Source organism: Narcine bancroftii, chromosome 2 (assembly GCF_036971445.1).
Source record: "Narcine bancroftii isolate sNarBan1 chromosome 2, sNarBan1.hap1, whole genome shotgun sequence".
NCBI lineage: Eukaryota > Metazoa > Chordata > Chondrichthyes > Torpediniformes > Narcinidae > Narcine > Narcine bancroftii.
Window position 1 is genome coordinate 280,022,932 of NC_091470.1, and position 23,459 is coordinate 280,046,390.

Here is a 23,459-nt window from a genome sequence, read left to right on the forward strand (position 1 = left end):
AAGTCCGATTATGAAAAGTCCATCTTTAAAAGTTCAGCTTTATTTTAGTCTTGCTTAAAGGACTTAAATTTTCAGTTCAGAAATAATTATAAAACACTTTCAAACATTAAATGTTCAGGTCTCTTTACTTACAAAGTGGCTATTTTTTTTCCCCCATGATGAATTCACAATCCCAGACAAGGGTTAAACAAAGTAGCCACACAAAAATAGACCCAGTAGGAATCTGTCCCCTTTTCCAAAGAGACAGCAAAATGGGTCTTCCTTATTTCAAAAACCACGTATTCTGTGTCCCCCTTTTCCCATGAGTATCAAGCAGCACCAATTTTGGTTACTGTGTAACTCAACCCAGTCTTTCACAAGGTTTCAACCCCCGTGTCACAGGGGTTTTGACTTCTGTACTCTCTAAACTGAACTCTTCAAAAACTTGAACTCAAAATGTCTGAATTTGGTAATATATTTCTCCAAATCATGTGACCATTATATCATCCCCAAGGTGAGTCCCAATTCTTGGAAACTGCATGACCATCAGTTTTATTTCTACCAAAATTCTGTTCTTTTTTCAAAATCATTCAATGTCCATAACAACCTCTGACCTCATCTCTGATCAAGAGGCTTAAGTGGCTTTGATTAAAAACAGATGGCTTCCTTCAGCAGTTCCTGAATAATTAAGACCCACTTGAAATCCATTAGCTCTGTCTGTCCAAGACACATTGACTGAGAATGAACACTCTTCTCAGAAAACGATGTTTCTCTATAAACCTGTGTGACCCTGTACTAACCCACAGTTAACTTACTAAGAATACAAATACAATATTTTAACTATAATTTAGTTTACCAAGACATTTTTAGAAAAGAAATATAATTTAACATTAAATTAAAGGTCAACACAAATCTATTACACATGCTTAGTTAGTGGAATGGAAATTGCAGCAGGAGTGTTGTTATTCAAAGGTAAGAGTATTGAATAATTTCAGTCAAGTCTAAAATGCGGATTGGTTTGGTCTGGGCAAATTAACTCAGCAAACACAGATATGGAAATTTTTAATTTATAACTTGTATTTATGAAGTTCAAACTTAAAACATCAAAACATTTCACCTTGATGATCAAACGTTGCATTACTTACCATGCCTTCAAATCCCACTCTATATAAATTCTTGGCTCCATTGTCCCAAAGAACATATGCTGCACTGTGAGGACTAGAAGCACTCCAATCTTGAATTTCAGTCACCTACAGAAAATAAAACATACATGTCAGACTACCTAAGAACATCAGGTGCTGCAGATTTCTGTGAGGGGCGCTGGACAAAGTGGCAACTCTCTGTCTGCCTTGTGACAAAAGTTAAAGAATTTCATGTTTGTTATATTCTAACTGTAGTATTACGTGAAAATAATGGAACCTTTACCTTTTACAAATTAAAGGAAGTAAAGAGTTGTTAAAGTGTGGACAACTACCACAGGTAGTCAGGAAAGCTTGAGAACGAAAGCAATGAGTGAAGACTCAAAAACACTCAAGGTTGAGGGTTACGAGTGATGTGCTCACCAGAGGCTGTGGAAGATAAAACCATTTCGACGGGAGGAGGAACCCCCAACATTTCTTAGGCAGCAAATGATTGTTGGTGTCCTTGTTATAACGGAAGAGCTGCTCTTGTTTACAAAATTAGTAGTATATTTGATGAGTACAACACAAGTCTTTGCCATTTCCATAAGAATTTAACTGCAACGCAACCAACCCCCATCACAATGCTCTCAAATATTCACAAATGCACTTCCAGCAGAAGCTATTTTTAAAAAATCAGAAGAATAAACTTAACTAACCTAGCAAAGAGGCACAATAATATTCGCACACATGAAAAACAAAAGCAATAATTACTTTGTTAAATCAGTTGACTGTGCTGCTTAACTTTTAAAATAACTAACAGAAAACTGAAGATCTTGGAGTACAATATCCTGGAGGCTTCATCCTAGATGACTCAAGTCGTACAGTTCAGAAACAGGCCCCCTGTCCCAATTTGCCCAGGCCAATCAAAAAGCTTCACCTACACAGGTCCCACCTGCCTGAATTTGGACAATATCCCTCTAAACCTATCCATGTATCCGTCCAAATATTTCTTAAGCACTGCTATAATACATGCCTCGATCAATTCCTCCTGCAGCTTGTTCCATACATTCTACACCCAAGGAAAAAAAAAGTTAGAATTACTATGCATGTGAATAGCCCGTAATATTTGAAACAAGGTCAGTGAACAGTGCAAAGGGGTATGATTTAGTGGCCATTACAGAAATGTGGTTCAGGGTAGAGAGGATTGGGAAATAAGCATCCAAGGATATCAAGTAAGACGGAAAAACAGGAAGGAAGGTAAGGGAGGTGGAGTAGCATTCTTAGTTAAGGATGAAATCAAGGCAATAGTGAAAAATGATTGATGCAAGATCTAAGGACCAAAATGTTGAATCCATCTGGGTAGAGATTAGGAATAGTAAAGGAAAAAAAAAATCACTAGTGGGAATTGTCTATAGGTCGTCCAATAATATTACAATGACACAGGCAATAAAGCAAGAAATATCAGAGTCATGCAAGGATGGAACACCAGTTATAGTGGGAATTTTAACATGTACATAGACTGGGTGAATCAGGTTGGTCGAGGCAACCTTGAGGAGGACTTTAGACAATGCATCAGTGATAGCTTTTTTGAACAGCATATCACTGAACCTACAAGGGAACATGCTAACTTAGATTTGGTCCTGTGGAATGAAACCCGAGTAGAATTAGTGATCTTGTACTTAGGGATCCTCTTGGAAAGAGCATTTTTGTTCAAATGGAGGCTATAATAGTTGTCTAAAACCAGTGTATTTTGTCTGAACAATGGAAACTATAAGGAATTGGCCAAGGTGAACTGGAATGCAGGTGTTATGGAGGGATGGTTGAGGAACATTGCAAGACTTTGAAAGAGAATGAAAGTATATTCTAGTGAAAAGCAAGGGTGGGGACAGACAGCCTTGGATAACTAAGGAAATAAAGGAAGGCATTGAACTAAAACCTCATGCTTACCAAGTCACCAAGAGCAGTGAGAAGCTAGAAGATTGGGAAAACTTTTAAAAGCAAAAATATACAAAGTAAACAATAAAGAGAGTGAGAGTAGATTATGGAAAAAAAGAATAGCACAAAATATAAAAACAGACAGTAAAACTTTTTATAATTATATAGAGTGGAAAAGGGTGGTCCCTTGGAGGATGAGAAGGGGGAAATGATATTGGGCAATGATATGAGGAAACAGCTGAGGCTTTGAATGATTATTTTGTGTCGGTCTTCATGGTGGACATGTTTACCATGCCGAACACAAATGTTATGGATGTAATGGAAGGTGAGGAACAAGATGCAATAGTATTGAGCAAACAAGGGTCTAAACATGGACAAATCCCCTAGTCCTAATGTAATGTATCCCAGGGTACTAAAAGAAATGGCAGAGGTTACAATCGAGGTTTTGGAGATAATTTACCAAAATTCTGTGGACTCTGGGCAGGCCCCGGCAGAATGGAAGACAGAGAATGTCACACCACTAAAAAAAAGATGCAAGCAAAAGGCAGGGAACTATAGGCCAGTTAGTTCAACATCTTAAGGTGGGAAAATGCTTGAGGCTGGTCCTAGAGCCCATTAAAATATGCTTTAGTGATGCTGAAGTCATAACATTGGGTGAGATTCATGGCAGATAGCAAAACGTCGTATGCAGCCCTGATGATGAAGCTCACTCTGAATGTCTCCATCTCTCACCACTCTTTTCAGTTCTTCCTTTTCTTCACTCCCTCTCATCTCATCTATTGTCCCTGCTTTACCTAAGCGACGGCCTTTGCGTACCTTGCCACCTCCCCCTGCTGACGTATCTCCTGCATCACAAGCAATTTTGTTCCAGGCTAGTGTACTGGCCCCAAGACCAAGACTGTTCCTCCCTTGCTGGATGTGGCCCATGACATCCCTATGCTTGAGTGCCGTTTTTGCTTGCTTAGTTGTTTCTGACGGAATCCATTTGTATCCAAGTATCCAGGATGACAGCAGCTTGAGCTACAAATGGATCACTCGCCTTGGTTAACAAAATCTCCAGTCTTACTTTGGCTCGCTTGTACTCCTCTGAAAGAGTGGAAATGGGTAGCTCTAGGACTCCCTTACCGTAAAGCCCAATGCTGCTGAGGGACCTGGGAAGACCAAGCCACTTCCTTATGTACAAGTTGATCAGCCTCTTTAGCTTTTCCGTATTCGAGACTGGAACTTCATACAGGGTTAGTGGCCATATGAGGCCTGGAAAAAGTCCAAACTGCATACACCAGAGCTTAAAGTTGCCAGGTTCTGTCTTTAAGGTCACTGATGGCATCCTTCCTGAGCTGATGTACCTGCTCTATCTTTGAGAGATGGATTATATCACCAACCTAAGCTTTTCACTGGTTTCTTGAAGACTACTGGAATCGTCTCATTGCCCATGTAGAAGCATTGGTCTATCAGCTTCCCCTTAACGATGGAGATGCTTCTGGACTTGCTCAGCTTGATCTTCATCTGAATCTACTTGATGTTCTCTTGAAGCTTCCTCAACAGGTATACAAGCCTTGGTCGCGGTCAGTGTTGTGAGATCATCCGTATATGCTCTCAGATAGGTGGCAACCTCAAGCCAAGTCTTCTGCGTTGCCCTCCAACCATCCACTGAGATGCTCTAATTATCACCTCCATGGTCATCGTGAAGGCCAACAGGGAGATGGTACAACCAGCCATGATTCTCACCTCTAGATGTTAGCATACTGTGATGTAATCTGTTGTTGTCAAACATAGCTGCACGTCTTAGAAGTAGGCCTTAACAAGGCTTGTGAGGGCCACTGGGACCCTGAAGAAGTTGAAAGCAGTCCAATGAAGGTTATGAGGGACCGAACACCACATGAAGATCTGTTCCCTCCTTCTTGGCGACCGGGATCTGATGCCAGGTCAATGCAAGCAGGTTCCAAACAGCCAGAGAGGCCCAAGATCCCTGCTTTTAGGATTCTGCAAAGGCAGATTCTGTCTAACAAACTTACTGGAGTTCTTTGAGAATATATTGAGAGCAGTAGATAGAGAGGAGTATGTTAACTTGGATTTCCAGAAGGCATTCAATAAAGTGCCGCATAAAAGAATTAGACACAAGTTAAGGATGCACAAAGTTGGGGAGATGTATTAGCATGGGTAGAGGATTGGTTAACCAACAGAAAGCAGAGAGTTGGGATACACGGGTGTTTTACTGGTTGGAAATCAGTGGTGAGCCGGATCAGTGCTGGGCCTGCAACTGTTCACGATATATATTAACGATCTGGAATAGAAGACAGAGTGTAGTGTATCTAAGTTTGCCGATGATACTAAATTGAGTAGTAAAGCAAATTGTGCAGAGGATGTGGAGAGTTTGCAGAGAGAAGATAGATAGGTTAAGTGAGAATGTAAGCATCTGCCAGATGGAGCACAATGATGATAAATGTGAAGTTATCCACTTTGAAAATAAAAATGCAAGATCAGACTATTACTTAAATGGAAAGCAATTGCAGCATGATGCCATGCAGAAGGACTTGGGAATGCTTGTGCATGAACACAAAAGGTTAGTTTGCAGGTACAACAGGCTATCAAGAAGGCAAAGAGAATATTAGCATTCATGGCTTGAGGGATTGAATTTATGAGTAAAGAGGTTATCCTGCAACTGTACAATGTACGCATCTGGAGATCTGTGCACAGTTCCGGTCTCGACTTGAGGATGTACTGGCTTTGAAGAAGTACAGAGGAGGTTCACTAGGTTAGTTCCAGAGATGAGGGAATTAGCCTGACGATAAATTGAATGGCCAGGGACTGTACTCACTGGAATTTACAAGAATGAAAATAAATCTTATAAAAACATATAAAATTATGAAATGCAGATAAGAGAGATAGGCAAGTTGTTTCCATTGGTGGTGGAGACTAGAACTTGGGACAGAGCCTCAAAATTCAGGGTAATAGATTTAAGACAAATATGAAGAGGAACTGCTGGGAACTGAACAGAGGGTGGTTAATCTATGGAATTTGCTGCCCACTGAAGCAGTGGAGGCTACCTCAGTAAATATAGTTAAGACAAGGTTGTATATATTTTATAAAAACATATATACATATATCTTCTTTGGCTTGGCTTCGCGGACGAAGATTTATGGAGGGGGTAAATGTCCATGTCAGCTGCAGGCTCGTTTGTGGCTGACAAGTCCGATGCAGGACAGGCAGACACGTTTGCAGTGGAAAATTGGTTGGTTGGGGTTGGGTGTTGGGTTTTTCCTCCTTTGTCTTTCGTCAGTGAGGTGGGCTCTGCGGTCTTCTTCAAAGGAGGTTGCTGCCCGCCGAATTGTGACGTGCAAAGATGCACGGTTTGAGGCGATATCAGCCCACTGGCGGTGGTCAATGTGGCAGGCACCAAGAGATTTCTTTAGGCAGTCCTTGTACCTCTTTTTTGGTGCACCTCTGTCACGGTGGCCAATGGAGAGCTCGCCATATAACACGATCTTGGGAAGGCGATGGTCCTCCATTCTGGAGACGTGACCCACCAAGCGCAGCTGGATCTTCAGCAGCGTGGACTCGATGCTGTCGGCCTCTGCCATCTCGAGTACTTCGACGTTAGGGATGAAGGCACTCCAATGAATGTTGAGGATGGAGCGGAGACAATGCTGGTGGAAGCGTTCTAGGAGCCGTAGGTGATGCCGGAAGAGGACCCATGATTCGGAGCCGAACAGGAGTGTGGGTATGACAACGGCTCTGTATACGCTTATCTTTGTGAGGTTTTTCAGTTGGCTGTTTTTCCAGACTCTTTTGTGTAGTCTTCCAAAGGCGCTATTTGCCTTGGCGAGTCTGTTGTCTATCTTGTTGTCGATCCTTGCATCTGATGAAATGGTGCAGCCGAGATAGGTAAACTGGTTGACCGTTTTGAGTTTTGTGTGCCCGATGGAGATGTGGGGGGGCTGGTAGTCATGGTGGGGAGCCGGCTGATGGAGGTCGTCAGTTTTCTTCAGGCTGACTTCCAGGCCAAACATTTTGGCAGTTTTTACAAAACAGGACGTCAAGCGCTGAAGAGCTGGCTCTGAATGGGCAACTAAAGCGGCATCGTCTGCAAAGAGTAGTTCACGGTCAAGTTTCTTTTGTGTCTTGGTGTGAGCTTGCAGGCGCCTCAGATTGAAGAGACTGCCATCCGTGCGGTAACGGATGTAAACAGCGTCTTCATTGTTGAGGTCTTTCATGGCTTGGTTCAGCATCATGCTGAAGAAGATTGAAAAGAGGGTTGGTGGGAGAACATAGCCTTGCTTCACGCCATTGTTAATGGAGAAGGGTTCAGAGAGCTCATTGCTGTATCTGACCCGACCTTGTTGGTTTTCGTGCAGTTGGATAACTATGTTGAGGAACTTTGGGAGGCATCCGATGCGTTCTAGTATTTGCCAAAGCCCTTTCCTGCTCACGGTGTCGAAGGCTTTGGTGAGGTCAACAAAGGTGATGTAGAGTCCTTTGTTTTGTTCTCTGCACTTTTCTTGGAGCTGTCTGAGGGCAAAGACCATGTCAGTAGTTCCTCTGTTTGCGTAAAAGCCACACTGTGATTCTGGGAGAATATTCTTGGCGACACTAGGTATTATTCTATTTAGGAAAATCCTAGCAAAGATTTTGCCTGCAATGGAGAGCAGCGTGATTCCCCTGTAGTTTGAGCAGTCTGATTTCTCGCCTTTGTTTTTGTACAGGGTGATGATGATGGCATCACGAAGGTCCTGAAGCAGTTTTCCTTGGTCCCAACAAAGCCTGAAAAACTCATGCAGTTTGACATGCAGAGTTTTGCCGCCAGCCTTCCAGACCTCTGGGGGGATTCCATCCATACCTGCTGCTTTGCCACTTTTCAGTTGTTCAATTGCCTTGTATGTCTCATCCTGGGTGAGGACCTCATCCAGCTCTAGCCTTAGGAGCTGTTGAGGGAGCTGGAGCAGGGCGGAATCTTGGACTGAGCAGTTGGCACTGAAAAGAGATTGGAAGTGTTCTGACCATCGGTTGAGGATGGAGATCTTGTCGCTGAGGAGAACTTTGCCGTCTGAGCTGCGCAGCGGGCTTTGGACTTTGGGTGAGGGGCCATACACAGCCTTTAGAGCCTCGTAGAAACCCCTGAAGTCGCCAATGTCCGCGCTGAGCTGGGTTCGCTTGGCGAGGCTAGTCCACCACTCATTTTGGATCTCCCGGAGTTTGCGCTGAAGATGGCTGCATGCGCGACGGAAGGCTTGTTTCTTCTCTGGACAGGACGGCTTTGTAAGGTGAGCCTGGTTGGCAGCTCGCTTCTTTGCCAGCAGCTCCTGGATTTCCTGGCTGTTATCGTCGAACCAGTCCTTGTTTTTGCTGGAGGAGAAGCCCAGTACCTCTTCAGTGGATTGCAGTATGGTAGTCTTCAGCTGATCCCAGAGGGTTTCAGGGGACGAGTCCATGAGGCGGATTGCATCCTCGAGCTTTGCTTTGAGGTTTGCCTGGAAGTTTCCTCTCACTTCGTCTGACTGCAGGTTTTCAGCATTGAACCTCTTTCTGGGGGCTTTACTGTTCCTGGGCTTTGGCTTGAAGTGAAGTTTGAGCTTGCAGCGAACCAGCCGGTGGTCAGTGTGGCATTCCGCGCTGGGCATGACCCTGGTGTGGAGCACATCTCGTTTGTCTCTTTCTCGCACCAGGACGTAGTCCAGGAGGTGCCAGTGTTTGGATCAGGGATGCATCCAGGTAGTCCATTGTCGTTGCACTTGCCGACACCATGCTTGCCCAGGACCCTTGGCCAGGTTTCTGAGCCTTTGCCGACGCGAGAGTTGAAGTCGCCAAGGATGACAACCTTGTCGCTGTAGGGGTGCGTTGAATGAGGTTGCGCAGGTCAGTGTAGAACTTGTCCTTTTCTGCTGGTTCCGCCTAGAGGGTTGGAGCATAGACACTGATGAGTGTGATGCGACGCTTGTTTTGAAGGAGGAGTCGCATAGACATGATCCGGTCTGAGTGGCCTGTCGGAAGGTTTTCGAGTTTGGAGGCAATGGAGTTCTTGACCATGAAGCCTACACCAGATAGGCGTTGTTCATCCAAAGGCTTGCCAGACCTGTAGAGTGTGTAGCCCGCGCCGCGTTCTTGGAGGCTGCCTACATCTGCCAGGCGGACTTCACTGAGAGTGGCTATGTCAAGGTCAAGTCTGAGGAGTTCATGTGCAATGAGGGCAGACCGACGTTCAGGTCGGTGGCTGTCAGTCTTGTCTAGCATGGTTTTGATGTTCAAGCATGCTAGCTTGAGTTTGTGAGCATCTCTTGAGGGGGGAGGAGGTGGAGTGGGGGGAGGGGGGGAGGGTGTGGAGGGGGGAAGGAGGGGGAGGAGGGGGGAGGGGGAGGAGGGGGGAGGGGGAGGAGGGGGGAGGGGGAGGAGGGGGGAGGGGGAGGAGGGGGGAGGGGGAGGAGGGGGGAGGGGGAGGAGGGGGAGGAGGGGGGAGGGGGAGGAGGGGGGAGGGGGAGGAGGGGGGAGGGGGAGGAGGGGGGAGGGGGAGGAGGGGGGAGGGGGAGGAGGGGGGAGGGGGAGGAGGGGGGAGGGGGAGGAGGGGGGAGGGGGAGGAGGGGGGAGGGGGAGGAGGGGGGAGGGGGAGGAGGGGGGAGGGGGAGGAGGGGGGGAGGAGGAGGAGGGGGGGAGGGGGGAGGGGGAGGAGGGGGGAGGGGGAGGAGGGGGGAGGGGGAGGAGGGGGGAGGGGGAGGAGGGGGGAGGGGGAGGAGGAGGAGGGGGAGGGGGAGGAGGGGGAGGGGGAGGAGGGGGAGGAGGTGGAGGGGGAGGGGGAGGAGGTGGAGGGGGAGGAGGTGGAGGGGGAGGAGGTGGAGGGGGAGAGGAGGTGGAGGGGGAGAGGAGGGGAGGGGGGAGGGGGAGGAGGGGGGAGGGGGAGGAGGGGGAGGGGGAGGAGGGGGGAGGGGGAGGAGGGGGGAGGGGGAGGAGGGGGGAGGGGGAGGAGGGGGGAGGGGGAGGAGGGGGGAGGGGGAGGAGGGGGGAGGGGGAGGAGGGGGAGGGGGAGGAGGGGGGAGGGGGAGGAGGGGGAGGAGGGGGAGGGGGAGGAGGGGGGAGGGGGAGGAGGGGGGAGGGGGAGGAGGGGGGAGGGGGAGGAGGGGGGAGGGGGAGGAGGGGGAGGGGGAGGAGGGGGAGGGGGAGGAGGGGGAGGGGGGGGAGGGGGAGGAGGGGGAGGGGGAGGAGGGGGAGGGGAGGAGGGGGAGGGGGAGGAGGGGGAGGAGGGGGAGGGGGAGGAGGAGGAGGGGGAGGAGGGGGAGGGGGAGGAGGGGGAGGGGGAGGAGGGGGTGGGGGAGGAGGGGGTGGAGGGGGAGGGGGTGGAGGGGGAGGAGGTGGAGGGGGGGAGGAGGTGGAGGGGGGAGGAGGTGGAGGGGGGGAGGAGGTGGAGGGGGGGGAGGAGGTGGAGGGGAGGAGGTGGAGGGGGAGGAGGTGGAGGGGGAGGAGGTGGAGGGGGAGGAGGTGGAGGGGGAGGAGGTGGAGGGGGAGGAGGTGGAGGGGGAGGAGGTGGAGGGGGAGGAGGTGGAGGGGGAGGAGGTGGAGGAGGTGGAGGTGGAGGAGGTGGAGGAGGTGGAGGTGGAGGAGGTGGAGGGGAGGAGGTGGAGGGGAGGAGGTGGAGGGGAGGAGGTGGAGGGGGGAGGTGGAGGGGAGGAGGTGGAGGGGAGGAGGTGGAGGGGAGGAGGTGGTGGGGGTGGAGGTGGAGGGGGAGGAGGTGGAGGGGAGGAGGGGGAGGGGGAGGAGGGGGAGGGGGAGGAGGGGGAGGGGGGGGAGGAGGGGGAGGTGGTGGAGGGGGGAGGAGGTGGAGGGGAGGGGTGGAGGGGGGGGGTGGAGGGGAGGGGGTGGAGGGGGAGGGGGTGGAGGGGGGTGGGGTGGAGGGGGAGGGGGTGGGTGGGGGGGGGGGTGGAGGGGGAGGGGGTGGAGGGGGTGGGGGGAGGGGGTGGAGGGGGAGGGGGTGGAGGGGGAGGGGGTGGGGGGGGGGGGTGGAGGGGGAGGGGGTGGAGGGGGAGGGGTGGGGGGGAGGGGGTGGGGGGGGGGGGGTGGGGGGGGGGGGTGGAGGGGGAGGGGGTGGAGGGGGAGGGGGTGGGGGGGGGTGGGGTGGGGGGGGGTGGAGGGGGTGGAGGGGGTGGGGGGGGTGGGGGGGGGGGGTGGAGGGGGAGGGGGTGGGGGGGGGGGGGGTGGAGGGGGAGGGGTGGAGGGGGAGGGGGTGGGGGGGGAGGGGGTGGAGGGGTGAGGGGGTGGGGGGGGGGGGGTGGAGGGGGAGGGGGTGGGGGGGAGGGGGTGGTGGGGGAGGGGGTGGAGGGGGGGGGTGGAGGGGGTGGGGGTGGGGGGAGGGGTGGGGGTGGGGGGGGAGGGGGTGGAGGGGGAGGGGGTGGAGGGGGAGGGGGTGGAGGGGGAGGGGTGGAGGGGAGGACGTGGAGGGGAGGACGTGGAGGGGGAGGACGTGGAGGGGGAGGACGTGGAGGGGGAGGACGTGGAGGGGGAGGACGTGGAGGGGGAGGACGTGGAGGGGGAGGACGTGGAGGGGGAGGACGTGGAGGGGAGGACGTGGAGGGGGAGGACGTGGAGGGGGAGGACGTGGAGGGGGAGGACGTGGAGGGGGAGGACGTGGAGGGGGAGGACGTGGAGGGGGAGGACGTGGAGGGGGAGGACGTGGAGGGGGAGGACGTGGAGGGGGAGGACGTGGAGGGGGAGGAGGTGGAGGGGGAGGAGGTGGAGGGGGAGGAGGTGGAGGGGGAGGAGGTGGAGGGGGAGGAGGTGGAGGGGGAGGAGGTGGAGGGGGAGGAGGTGGAGGGGGAGGAGGTGGAGGGGAGAGGTGGAGGGGGAGGAGTGGAGGGGGAGGAGTGGAGGGGGAGGACGTGGAGGGGGAGGACGTGGAGGGGGAGGACGTGGAGGGGGAGGACGTGGAGGGGGAGGACGTGGAGGGGGAGGACGTGGAGGGGGAGGACGTGGAGGGGGAGGACGTGGAGGGGGAGGACGTGGAGGGGGAGGACGTGGAGGGGGAGGACGTGGAGGGGGAGGACGTGGAGGGGGAGGACGTGGAGGGGAGGACGTGGAGGGGGAGGACGTGGAGGGGGAGGACGTGGAGGGGGAGGACGTGGAGGGGGAGGACGTGGAGGGGGAGGACGTGGAGGGGGAGGACGTGGAGGGGGAGGACGTGGAGGGGGAGGACGTGGAGGGGGAGGACGTGGAGGGGGAGGACGTGGAGGGGGAGGACGTGGAGGGGGAGGACGTGGAGGGGGAGGACGTGGAGGGGGAGGACGTGGAGGGGGAGGACGTGGAGGGGGAGGACGTGGAGGGGGAGGACGTGGAGGGGGAGGACGTGGAGGGGGAGGACGTGGAGGGGGAGGACGTGGAGGGGGAGGACGTGGAGGGGGAGGACGTGGAGGGGGAGGACGTGGAGGGGGAGGACGTGGAGGGGGAGGACGTGGAGGGGGAGGACGTGGAGGGGGAGGACGTGGAGGGGGAGGACGTGGAGGGGGAGGACGTGGAGGGGGAGGACGTGGAGGGGGAGGACGTGGAGGGGGAGGACGTGGAGGGGGAGGACGTGGAGGGGGAGGACGTGGAGGGGGAGGACGTGGAGGGGGAGGACGTGGAGGGGTGAGGACGTGGAGGGGGAGGACGTGGACCTGTCCTCGGACCTGCGCAAAGGAGCTTTTAGGTGGAGTGCAGTGTGCGCAGTACTGGCCCCACCCTTTACACCCATGGTTCGTGTGCCGTGGCCAAGCAAGCTGGGACGTGGCAGCGAGGTCCTTGGGTCGTAGGTTTTATATCGGAGTGGCCTTCTCCTATGCAGGTTTCTTACCCGGGCTGGAGGAGTCTGCCTCCCTCCTAGGTCGGTCCATACTGCCCGGACCGGGGCCGAGGCCGCTGCTGCTCTCCCTGTGACCGGACTGGGGCAGCCGCCTCTCACTCTCTGCCCGGACCGGTGCCGCTGCCTACCCTCTCCCCGGTCCGGGGCCAGAGCCGCCGCTGCTCTCCCTGTGCCCGGACCGGGGCCGCCGCCTCCACCTCTCTGCCCGGACCGGGGCCTAATCTGTTGGAGCTCTGCGCAGAACAGCGGCTTGTCATTACAAACACCCTTTTTCAGCAGGGGGACAGCCTGAAGACTACCTGGATGCATCCCCGATCCAAACACTGGCACCTCCTGGACTACGTCCTGGTGCGAGAAAGAGACAAACGAGATGTGCTCCACACCAGGGTCATGCCCAGCGCGGAATGCCACACTGACCAACAGCTGGTTCGCTGCAAGCTCAACCTTCACTTCAAGCCAAAGTCCAGGAACAGTAAAGCCCCCAGAAAGAGATTCAATGTTGGAAACCTGCAGTAAGACGAAGTGAGAGGAAACTTCCAGGCAAACCTCAAAGCAAAGCTCGAGGATGCAATCCGCCTCATGGACTCGTCCTCTGAAACCCTCTGGGATCAGCTGAAGACTACCATACTGCAATCCACTGAAGAGGCACTGGGCTTCTCCTCCAGGAAAAACAAGGACTGGTTCGACGAAAACAACCAGGAAATCCAGGAGCTGCTGGCAAAGAAGCGAGCTGCCCACCAGGCTCACCTTACAAAGCTGTCCTGGCCAGAGAAGAAACAAGCCTCCCGTCTCGCATGCAGCCATCTTCAGCGCAAACTCCGGGAGATCCAAAATGAGTGGTGGACGAGCCTCGCCAAACGAACCCAGCTCAGCGCGGACATTAGCGACTTCAGGGGTTTTTACGAGGCTCTAAAGGCTGTGTACGGCCCCTCACCCCAAGTCCAAAGCCCGCTGCGCAGCTCAGGCGGAAAAGTCCTCCTCAGCGACAAGATCTCCATCCTCAACCGATGGTTCGAACACTTCCAATCTCTTTTCAGTGCCAACCGCTCAGTCCAAGAATCCACCCTGCTCCAGCTCCCTCAACAGCCCCTAAGGCTAGAGCTGGATGAGGTCCTCACCCGAAAAGAGACAACTGAACAACTGAAAAGTGGCAAAGCAGCAGGTATGGATGGAATCCCCCCAGAGGTCTGGAAGGCTGGCGGCAAAACTCTGCATGCCAAACTGCATGAGTTTTTCAAGTACTGCTGGGACCAAGGAAAGCTGCCTCAGGACCTTCGTGATGTCATCATCATCACCCTGTACAAAAACAAAGGCGAGAAATCAGACTGCTCAAACTACAGGGGAATCACGCTGTTCTCCATTGCAGGCAAAATCTTCGCTAGGATTCTCCTAAATAGAATAATACCTAGTGTCGCCGAGAATGTTCTCCCAGAATAACAGTACGGCTTTTGTGCAAACAGAGGAACTACTGACATGGTCTTTGCCCTCAGACAGCTCCAAGAAAAGTGCAGAGAACAAAACAAAGGACTCTACATCACCTTTGTTGACCTCACCAAAGCCTTCGACACCGTGAGCAGGAAAGGGCTTTGGCAAATACTAGAGCGCCTCAGATGCCCCTCCAAGTTCCTCAACATGGTTATCCAACTGCACGAAAACCAACAAGGTCGGGTCAGATACAGCAATGAGCTCTCTGAACCCTTCTCCATTAACAATGGCGTGAAGCAAGGCTGAGTTCTCGCACCAACCCTCTTTTCAATCTTCTTCTGCATGATGCTGAACCAAGCCATGAAAGAACTCAACAATGAAGACGCTGTTTACATCCGGTACCACACGGATGGCAGTCTCTTCAATCTCACACCAATCTCACACCAAGGCACAAGAGCAACTTGTCCGTGATCTACTCTTTGCAGACGATGCCGCTTTAGTTGCCCATTCAGAGCCAGCTCTTCAGCGCTTGACGTCCTGTTTTGCAGAAACTGCCAAAATGTTTGACCTGGAAGTCAGCCTGAATAAAACTGAGGTCCTCCATCAGCCAACTCCCCACCATGACTACCAGCCCCCCCACATCTCCATCGGGCACACAAAACTCAAAACGGTCAACCAGTTTACCTATCTCGGCTGTACCATTTCATCGGATGCAAGGATCGACAACGAGATAGACAACAGACTCGCCAAAGCAAATAGCGCCTTTGGAAGACTACACAAAAGAGTCTGGAAAAACAACCAACTGAAAAACCTCACAAAGATAAGCGTATACAGAGCCGTTGTCATACCCACACTCTTGTTCGGCTCCGAATCATGGGTCCTCTACAGGCATCACCTACGGCTCCTAGAACGCTTCCACCAGCATTGTCTCTGCTCCATCCTCAACATTCATTGGAGCGACTTCATCCCTAACATCGAAGTACTCGAGATGGCAGAGGCCGACAGCATCGAATCCACGCTGTTGAAGATCCAACTGCGCTGGGTAGGTCACGTCTCCAGAATGGAGGACCATCGCCTTCCCAAGATTGTGTTATATGGCGAGCTCTCCACTGGCCACCAAGACAGAGGTGCACCAAAGAAGAGGTACAAGGACTGCCTAAAGAAATCTCTTGGTGCCTGCCACATTGACCACCGCCAGTGGGTTGATATCTCCTGAAACCGTGCATCTTGGCGCCTCACAGTTCGGTGGGCAGCAACCTCCTTTGAAGAAGACCGCAGAGCCCACCTCACTGACAAAAGAGGAAAAACTCAACACCCAACCCCAACCAACCAATTTTTCCCTGCAACCATGTCTGCCTGTCCCGCAACGGACTTGTCAGCCACAAACGAGCCTGCAGCTGACGTGGACATTTACCCCTCCATAAATCTTTGTCTGCGAAGCCAAGCCAAAGAGATATATATAAAAAATAAATAAAAGAGAATGCCTCATATAGATGCCCTCAATGGAGTAAGTCTGGTGCCTGTGATGGTCACAGGCCGAGTTAACAATCCTCTGGGGTTTATTCTTGTCCTGAGAGTTGGCACCTCAATACCAGGCAGTGATGTATCCAGCCAGAATGCACTCCACAGTACACCTGTAGAAGCTTATAAGAGTTTTCGAAGGTCTGAATTGCCTCAGACACCTCACAACTTATAGCCGGTGGCAAGTCTTCTTTGTGATTGCATCAATGTGAAAGCTTCAGGACAAATCCTCAGATGTTGACACCCATGAATTTGAAGTTTTTGACCCTCTCCACAACTGAGGTAGAAATGAGCCTATTATCAGATCAGCCATGATCTTAATGAATGGCAGAGCAGGCTTGATGGGCAGTTGGCCAAATACTGATTTAATTATTCTTATGTACAATCTGCATGACAATAACCCCACCATCATTATCAGAACAAAATATTTCTTTGACCTGGCATTTCCCTTAATATTTTAATCTCCCTGTGGCTGTTTTCAAACATTGAAACAGAAAATTTAAATCTCTCACCATCTGTGGTGTCAAAACATTCACTTGTACAGTTATGTTCTCCTGGAAAACAAGACTGAAACAGATCTGTATCAACAGACCAAATTTGGCATTTATGTGAACAGAGATGAAAAATTTTCTCTTGACCTTCAAACCAGCTTTCAAAATGGTAGAGACCTTTAATTTCAATGTAATTTTGTCAAATCTCGTTCCACAACCATTTTAATAGTTCTTTGATTATTTCAACAGGTTATTAATGAATGCATTAAAGAATTTAAATGACTATCATAGATATTACTTATGGTACATTTAACATTTTCCTTACAAGTGTTTTAAATTTGATTACATGGGTTTGAGCAGAAAATATCCAAGTATGCTATTTATTTTTACCCAGTATTTATCCAATATTTCATTCATTCTTTCTTTAGTTTTCTCCCTGAATTTATGCCAGTGGCATTTAAAAAGATTTAATTACACATTCCCATATCTCAATTTCAATCCACTAGAATTTTTGCTCTTTTCACAGCAGTCTCTCATTTGTTGAGTTCTCAAATCAAATTGAAAATTCAAGGTTTTTAACTCTGCTAATTTATTAAAATAATTAAGTTTTTGATAGCCACATCTTCTCAAAGAATTCAAAATATTCCCAGTTAAATCTGTTATTCTTCACATAACAGATGTTCAACAGTCTTGCTATCTGTTTAAAAATCTACAATTTATATGCCATGACCTGTTTGCTATTAATTTTGAGGATAATACATTATAATCCAATGACTGAATAACTTGGCATTGCCAAAACTATATTTCTCCAAATAATTTTCTCTAGTATACATTTTTATCATCATTTGCAATCCAGAATTCTACAGAATGCATAATGGTTATCTGCTGAATAAGACAATTGTTCCATCAATTCTGTACCTTATTTTAGCTGATCATGAAATACCACAATGAATGCAAAGGCCCCCCACATGGTTAGTCCTTCCAAAATGCAACACCTCAAACTTATCTGTATTAAAATCCATTTGCCATTTTTAGCCCAATTTTCCAGCTGGTCCAAATCCCTCTGCAAGCTTTGAAAATCTTCTTTGCTGTCCAGAAAATCTCCAAACTTTGTGCCATCTGCAAACTTGCATTATAATCCAGATCATTGATATAGATGACAAACAACAATGGTCCCTGCACCAAATTCTGAGATGCACCACTCATCACAGGCCTCCAGCCTGAGAAGCAATCATCCACTACCACTCTCTGGTTTCTCCTGAACAGTCAATGTCAGATCCAGTTTACTACCTCTTCATGAATACCAAGCATTTGAACCTTCCTGATGAACCTCCATGTGGAACCTTGTCAAAGCTCTTACTAAAGTCCATGCAGTCACCATCCACAGCATTTCCTTCATCAACTTTCCTGGTCACCTCCTCAAAAAACTCTAGAAGATTGATTAAACACTACCTACTATGCACAAAGCCATGCTGACAATCCTTAATCAGTCCCTGGCTATCCAAATACATGTATATGTTATCTCTCAGGACAACTTCCACTAATTTACCTACAACTGATGTCGGGCTCACCAGCCTATAATTCCCAGGGTTACTTTTGGAGCTTTTTTTTTTTAAAAAAAACAGATCAATATGAGCTAACATCCAATTCTTTGGTACCTCACCTATGATTTAATGACATTTTAATTATTTCTGCCAGAGCCCCTGCAATTTCTACACTAGCCTCCCTCATGGCCCAAGGGAATATCTTGTCAGACCCTGGAGATTTATTTACCCTTATTTGCACCATCTCCTCTTTAATATGTATAGGGTCCATGACCCCTCTGCTATTTTCCAACTTCCCTTGACTCTGTGCCAGTTTCCTGAATAAATACTGATGTCAAAAACCCATTTAAGATCTCCCCCATCTCTTGTGGCTCCATAGATAGCCAACCATTCTGATCTTCAAGGGGACCAATTTTGTCCCTTACTATCCTTTTGCTCTGAATATACCTGTAAGAAACCTTAGGATTTTTCTTCATTGTCTGCCAAAGCAACCTCATGCCTTCTTTTGGTCCTCCTGATTTAATTCTCAAGTCTTTTCTTGCATTGTTTAAACTCTTCAAGTACAGTACAACTCCGATTATCCAAAATCAGATTCTCCGAAATCCTAATTTTTCCAAAATTTTTTCAGAGCCAAACTAACCTCACAGGTTGAAAAAAAAACTCAACTTGAAATTAAAATGGCAATTGTCCTAATTTCAGATAACTTGCTCCCCTCTCTCTTTCCATTTCTTCTTTACCTTCCTTTATCGACTCTTCTTTCCAACTCTCCCTATCAAACTGCTGTCTCCCAGCCGCAAGAAGTCTGAAGAATCCCTTGCCTGGCGTCATCAAGGAGAACAGTCTCCCGGGTGGGAGCAGGACCTCAGGCTCCCAGGCAGGAGCAGGTACGTTGGGCTCAGTGGTGTTCCCTCTCTCCTCTCCACTTCCTTCCCTCTCTGCCAATATCAACTCTGGACTCCCCTGGTATGCATGTGTAGTGTGGCTTGGGGAGGATTCTGAATCAGGACGGGGTTGGGAGCTCCAGTGACCGGAGAGAGAGAGCCTGCCAACTCGCCAGGGAGTGTTCCATCGGCTGGGAAGCTTCCCCAGGGATCAGTGGCAACAGTGGGTCAGTGATCAGCAGTTAGGACATGTCAAGGATCGACCATGGCCAGCATATTTTTGGTGAGAATTAAACATTATTTTAATGCTTATTAGGCATTCCCTTGTTGTTTGTTGTTAAGCATCGACACAAGTGATTTGCTGTTGCTACTGGACTGTTTTTTTAAAACTGACCAGTTCTCCAACACAGGCCCAGTCCCGACCATTTTGCATAATCGGAGTTGTACTGTACCTTATTTGCTCCTTGTTGCCAATACCTATTATACACCTCTTTCTTCTTCTGAACAAGATCCCCAACATTCCTCAAAAAGCAGAGTTCCCTGTGGCTATTAATTTATATATATATATATATATGTATAAGCCATCCAGCCCTTTGACAATATGGGAGTCCCAGAGAATATGTGGAAATATCATAGTTTTGTGTTTCCTGTAGCTCTCTGCTCTCTCTCCACAGATTTGCTCCTCCAATTCTCACTCCACCCATATAGCTTCGGTCGACGAGCCCTCTGGTCTGTCTGGTCTGAGCACAGTTGTGATATTTTCTCTGACAATGCCACACCTCCCCCTTTCACACTTCCCACTTTATCATGTCTGAAACAACAGAACCCTAGAACATTGAACTGTCAATCCTGCCCCTCCTGTAGTGAAACATTAAAGTCTGCAGACACTGTGATTATAGTAAAAACTCAGTCAGTCTTTCAGCATCCATCGAAGATAAAGATATATTGCTGATATTTCAGGCCTGAGCCCTTCTTCCAGAATAAGTAAATAACAGGAAATCTAAGAATACAGGCAGTACTGGCTGGGGAAGGAATCCAGACCAACAAAAGATATTAATTGGGTATGATAGGGGAGAAGTGAGAATTGATTATGTCTGTGAGAAAAGAGACAGAAAAGGGAAGAGACAGAGCTGGGAGAAGGAGATAGTGGAAGAAGTAGGGGAGGGGTTAACAAAAGGCAGAGGTCGATATTAATGTCATCTGGTTGGAAGGTGCCCAGTTAGAAGATGAGGTGTGGTTCCTCTAATTTGTGGTTAGTCTCAGTCTGGCAGTGAATGAGACTATGTACTGACATGGTAGCAATGGAATGAGATGGGAAATGGAAATGGGTGGCCACAGGGAGATCCACACTATTGGAGCAGAGCCAAGATGCTCAACAAAGCAATCTCCCAGTCTGTGCCCAGTCACGAATGGTCTAAGCGTATTTGCCTTTCTTGCAATACTTGCATTGAAATGGACAGAACTCAGAACATTCCATCACGTACAATACTGATTTCTAACTTTGAATGCAGTTCTCACATCATGTTTTTCCTCTTCCACTCTATTATCTGCCCTAGCATGCTGGTTCCCACCCCCATGCAAATATAAGTTAGCCCAACTGGAGCAGAAAAGCAAACGTTCCTGCAAGGATATTAGTCCCCCTCGCAAACCATCCCGTTGTAACAGGTCTCACCTTCCCTGGAAGAGAGCCCATTGATCCTGAAACCTACAGTCCTCCCTCCTGCACCATCTCCTTAACCATATCTTAAGCTGTATCATCCTCCTATTTCTAACCTCATTAGCATGAGGCACAAGTCGCAATTCTGAGATCACAACCCTGGGGGTCCTGTTTAATTTAGCACCCAACTCCTTGAACTCTCTTTGAAGGACCTCATCACCCTCCTACCCACGTCATTAGTCCCTCTACATGAACCACAACATCTGGCTACTCTTCTGAGAATGCCATGAACTCAATCTGAGCTATCTCAGACCCAGAAAACAGGGAGACAACATACCATCTGGGATTTTTAATCTCTTCCACAGAACCACTTATTTATTCCCATAACCATGTATGTTTGTATGTTTTCCCAGTGGGTTTCTATTCAATGGCCCAGGTTCACCTCACATTTCAAAGATGTATGGAGTTAGTAGGTTAAATGGTCACATGGGTATAATGAGAGCCAGAAGCGCCTATTACTGTGCTGCATCTCCAAATTGAATATTTATTTGGTCAGAAAAATTAGCATTAGAAATTATGCCCTTCCACATAATTAAAATATAGTAAAGCCCCTGGTATCTGGAATTCAAGCAACCGGCAGCCTCAAGCAACCAGCAGAAAATAAATAAAAAATAATTAGGAATAAAATTATAAGTAAAAAATACGCAAGTTTAAAATTGGCACTCATTGTTGTTAGTTTGCCGTCCTTTGGCTTGGCTTCACGGATGAAGATTTATGGAGGGGTCTGCTACAGACTCGTTGGTGACTGACAAGTCCGACGCGGGACAGGCAGACACGGTTGCAAGGGAAAATTGGTTGGTTGGGGTTGGGTGTTGGGTTTTTCCTCCTTTGTCTTTTGTCAGTGAGGTGGGCTCTGCGGTCTTCTTCAAAGGAGGTTGCTGCCCGCCGAACTGTGAGGCGCCAAGATGCACGGTTGGAGGCAAGATCAGCCCACTGGCGGTGGTCAATGTGGCAGGCACCAAGAGATTTCTTTAAACAGTCCTTGTACCTCTTCTTTGGTGCACCTCTGTCTCGGTGGCCAGTGGAGAGCTCGCCATAGAACATGATCTTGGGAAGGCGATGGTCCTCCATTCTGGAGACATGACCCACCCAGCGCAGTTGGGTCTTCAGCAGCATGGATTCCATGATATTGGTGATGAAGTCATTCCAATGAACGTTGAGGATGGAGTGGAGACAGCGCTGATGGAAGCATTCTAGGAGCCGTAGGTGATGCCGGTAGAGGACCCATGATTCGGAGCTGAACAGGAGCATGGGTATGACAACGGCTCTGTACACGCTGATCTTTGTGTGTTTCTTCAGGTGGTTATTTTTCCAGACTCTTTTGTGTTGTCTTCCAAAGGCACTATTTGCCTTGGCGAGTCTGTTGTCTATCTCTTTGTCGATCTTTGCATCAGATGAAATGGTGCAGCCGAGGTAGGTAAACTGGTTGACCGTTTTGAGTTTTGTGTGCCCGATGGAGATGTGGGGGGGCTGGTGGTCATGGTGGGGAGCTGGCTGATGGAGGACCTCAGTTTTCTTCAGGCTGACCTCCAGGCCAAACATTTTGGCAGTTTCCGCAAAACAGGACGTCATGCGCTGGAGAGCTGGCTCTGAATGGGCAACTAAAGCGGCATCAACTGCAAAGAGTAGTTCACGGACAAGTTGTTCTTGTGTCTTGGTGTGAGCTTGCAGGCGCCTCAGAGTGAAGAGACTGCCATCCGTGCGGTACCGGATGTAACCGGACTGCCATCCCCACTCTTGTAACCAGCGACACCTGCAACCAGTGCCAACCTTGTGACCATTGTAAACAGAGATTCCATTTTGTAGGACATTACTTTAGACAAATTTCCCCTCTAACTGTTACCAAGCTGAAAGAAAAACAACCAGGAAGGTGTAAACATGTAGTGCTTACCTTTAAGCAGAAAATGGAGGTATGGAAGAGAAAAAAAGTGAAAGTTGTACAGTGCTTATGGAGGAATTTAACTTTCATTCTCTGTGAGGATGCACTAGTTCAGCATTGTAAGAGCAAGTCTCAAGCAACCGGACAATACACTTATTTGGCATCTATCTGCATAGGTGCTGCATATTGGGGGTTTACTGTATATGGGCAGTTAAATACAAAGTAACAAAGGAATAAAGTTATGTAATTATTTTGATATGGATAGCTATTTAACTCTACAATTTTGTCCTAAATAGCCTAAAATTCCTTCTACTGCAGTATCACGTTATTTGTTATACAAAGCCAGAGCTGATAGCATCTGAACTCACTTTTATTTATTTCTGTTAACAACTTGTCATTGTTCACAAATGTGTCTCAGTTATTAGTTACAACCCATACCTTTTATCTAATTCTCGCATATTTTGGGAGGTATCATCGTCATACAATTTAGAAGCATCTCCTTCCCGCCACCCTTCTTCAAATCTCACACAACTTTAGGAATAAAAGGCCAAGGGACCACATACCTGTCTTCAATGGCTGGACAACAATGGAGAGGGTTAGTATGTTCACATCCCTTATTGTCCACTTATCCAAGGACTTCTCCTGTAATCAGCACATTGAGGCAATGTGAAGGATGCACACCATTGGCTCTACTTTCCAAGGTCTGATGAGATTTGGCATGCCTTTGAATGCTCTAATCCAGTGGTTTTCAAACTGGCCCCCTCAACTCGCATTCTACCTTAAGCAATCCCAATGCCATAAATGCTGTGATTAGTAAGGGATTACTTAAGGTGGTATGTGGGTGGAAAGAAAAAGTTTAAAAACCACTGTTTTAATTGTACCTAATTGACTCATTATGTGCACAGTTTAATAACCTCAAAGGAAATGGGCCAATGTCAATTTTTCTCAAGCAAAATATTTCTATAACAATTGGGTCTCAAGCAGTGGGTCTAAACCTTCTCTTTCCACTCACATAACACCTTTAGCCATCCCTATGTTACGAGCCCAAAGGACCCCAAAACCCAGCAGCAATAGACATTCACCAAGACCAGTGGTTTTTAAAACAAAAGTTATTTTTAATCAACTTCAAACATGAAAATAGAATCAAACTTT

At 49.1% G+C, this 23,459-nt stretch overlaps 1 protein-coding gene across 2 annotated transcripts in view; it reads right to left on the reverse strand.

Annotated features, from left to right (window-relative positions):
* Positions 1-23,459, reverse strand: part of mib1 (MIB E3 ubiquitin protein ligase 1) — a 240,612-nt gene that overhangs the window by 193,449 nt on the left and 23,704 nt on the right. For both annotated transcript variants that reach the window (XM_069921103.1, XM_069921102.1), the window contains exon 4: positions 1,125-1,229. In XM_069921103.1, the coding sequence (XP_069777204.1) occupies positions 1,125-1,229 (105 nt within the window). The remainder of the gene's footprint in view (positions 1-1,124; positions 1,230-23,459) is intronic.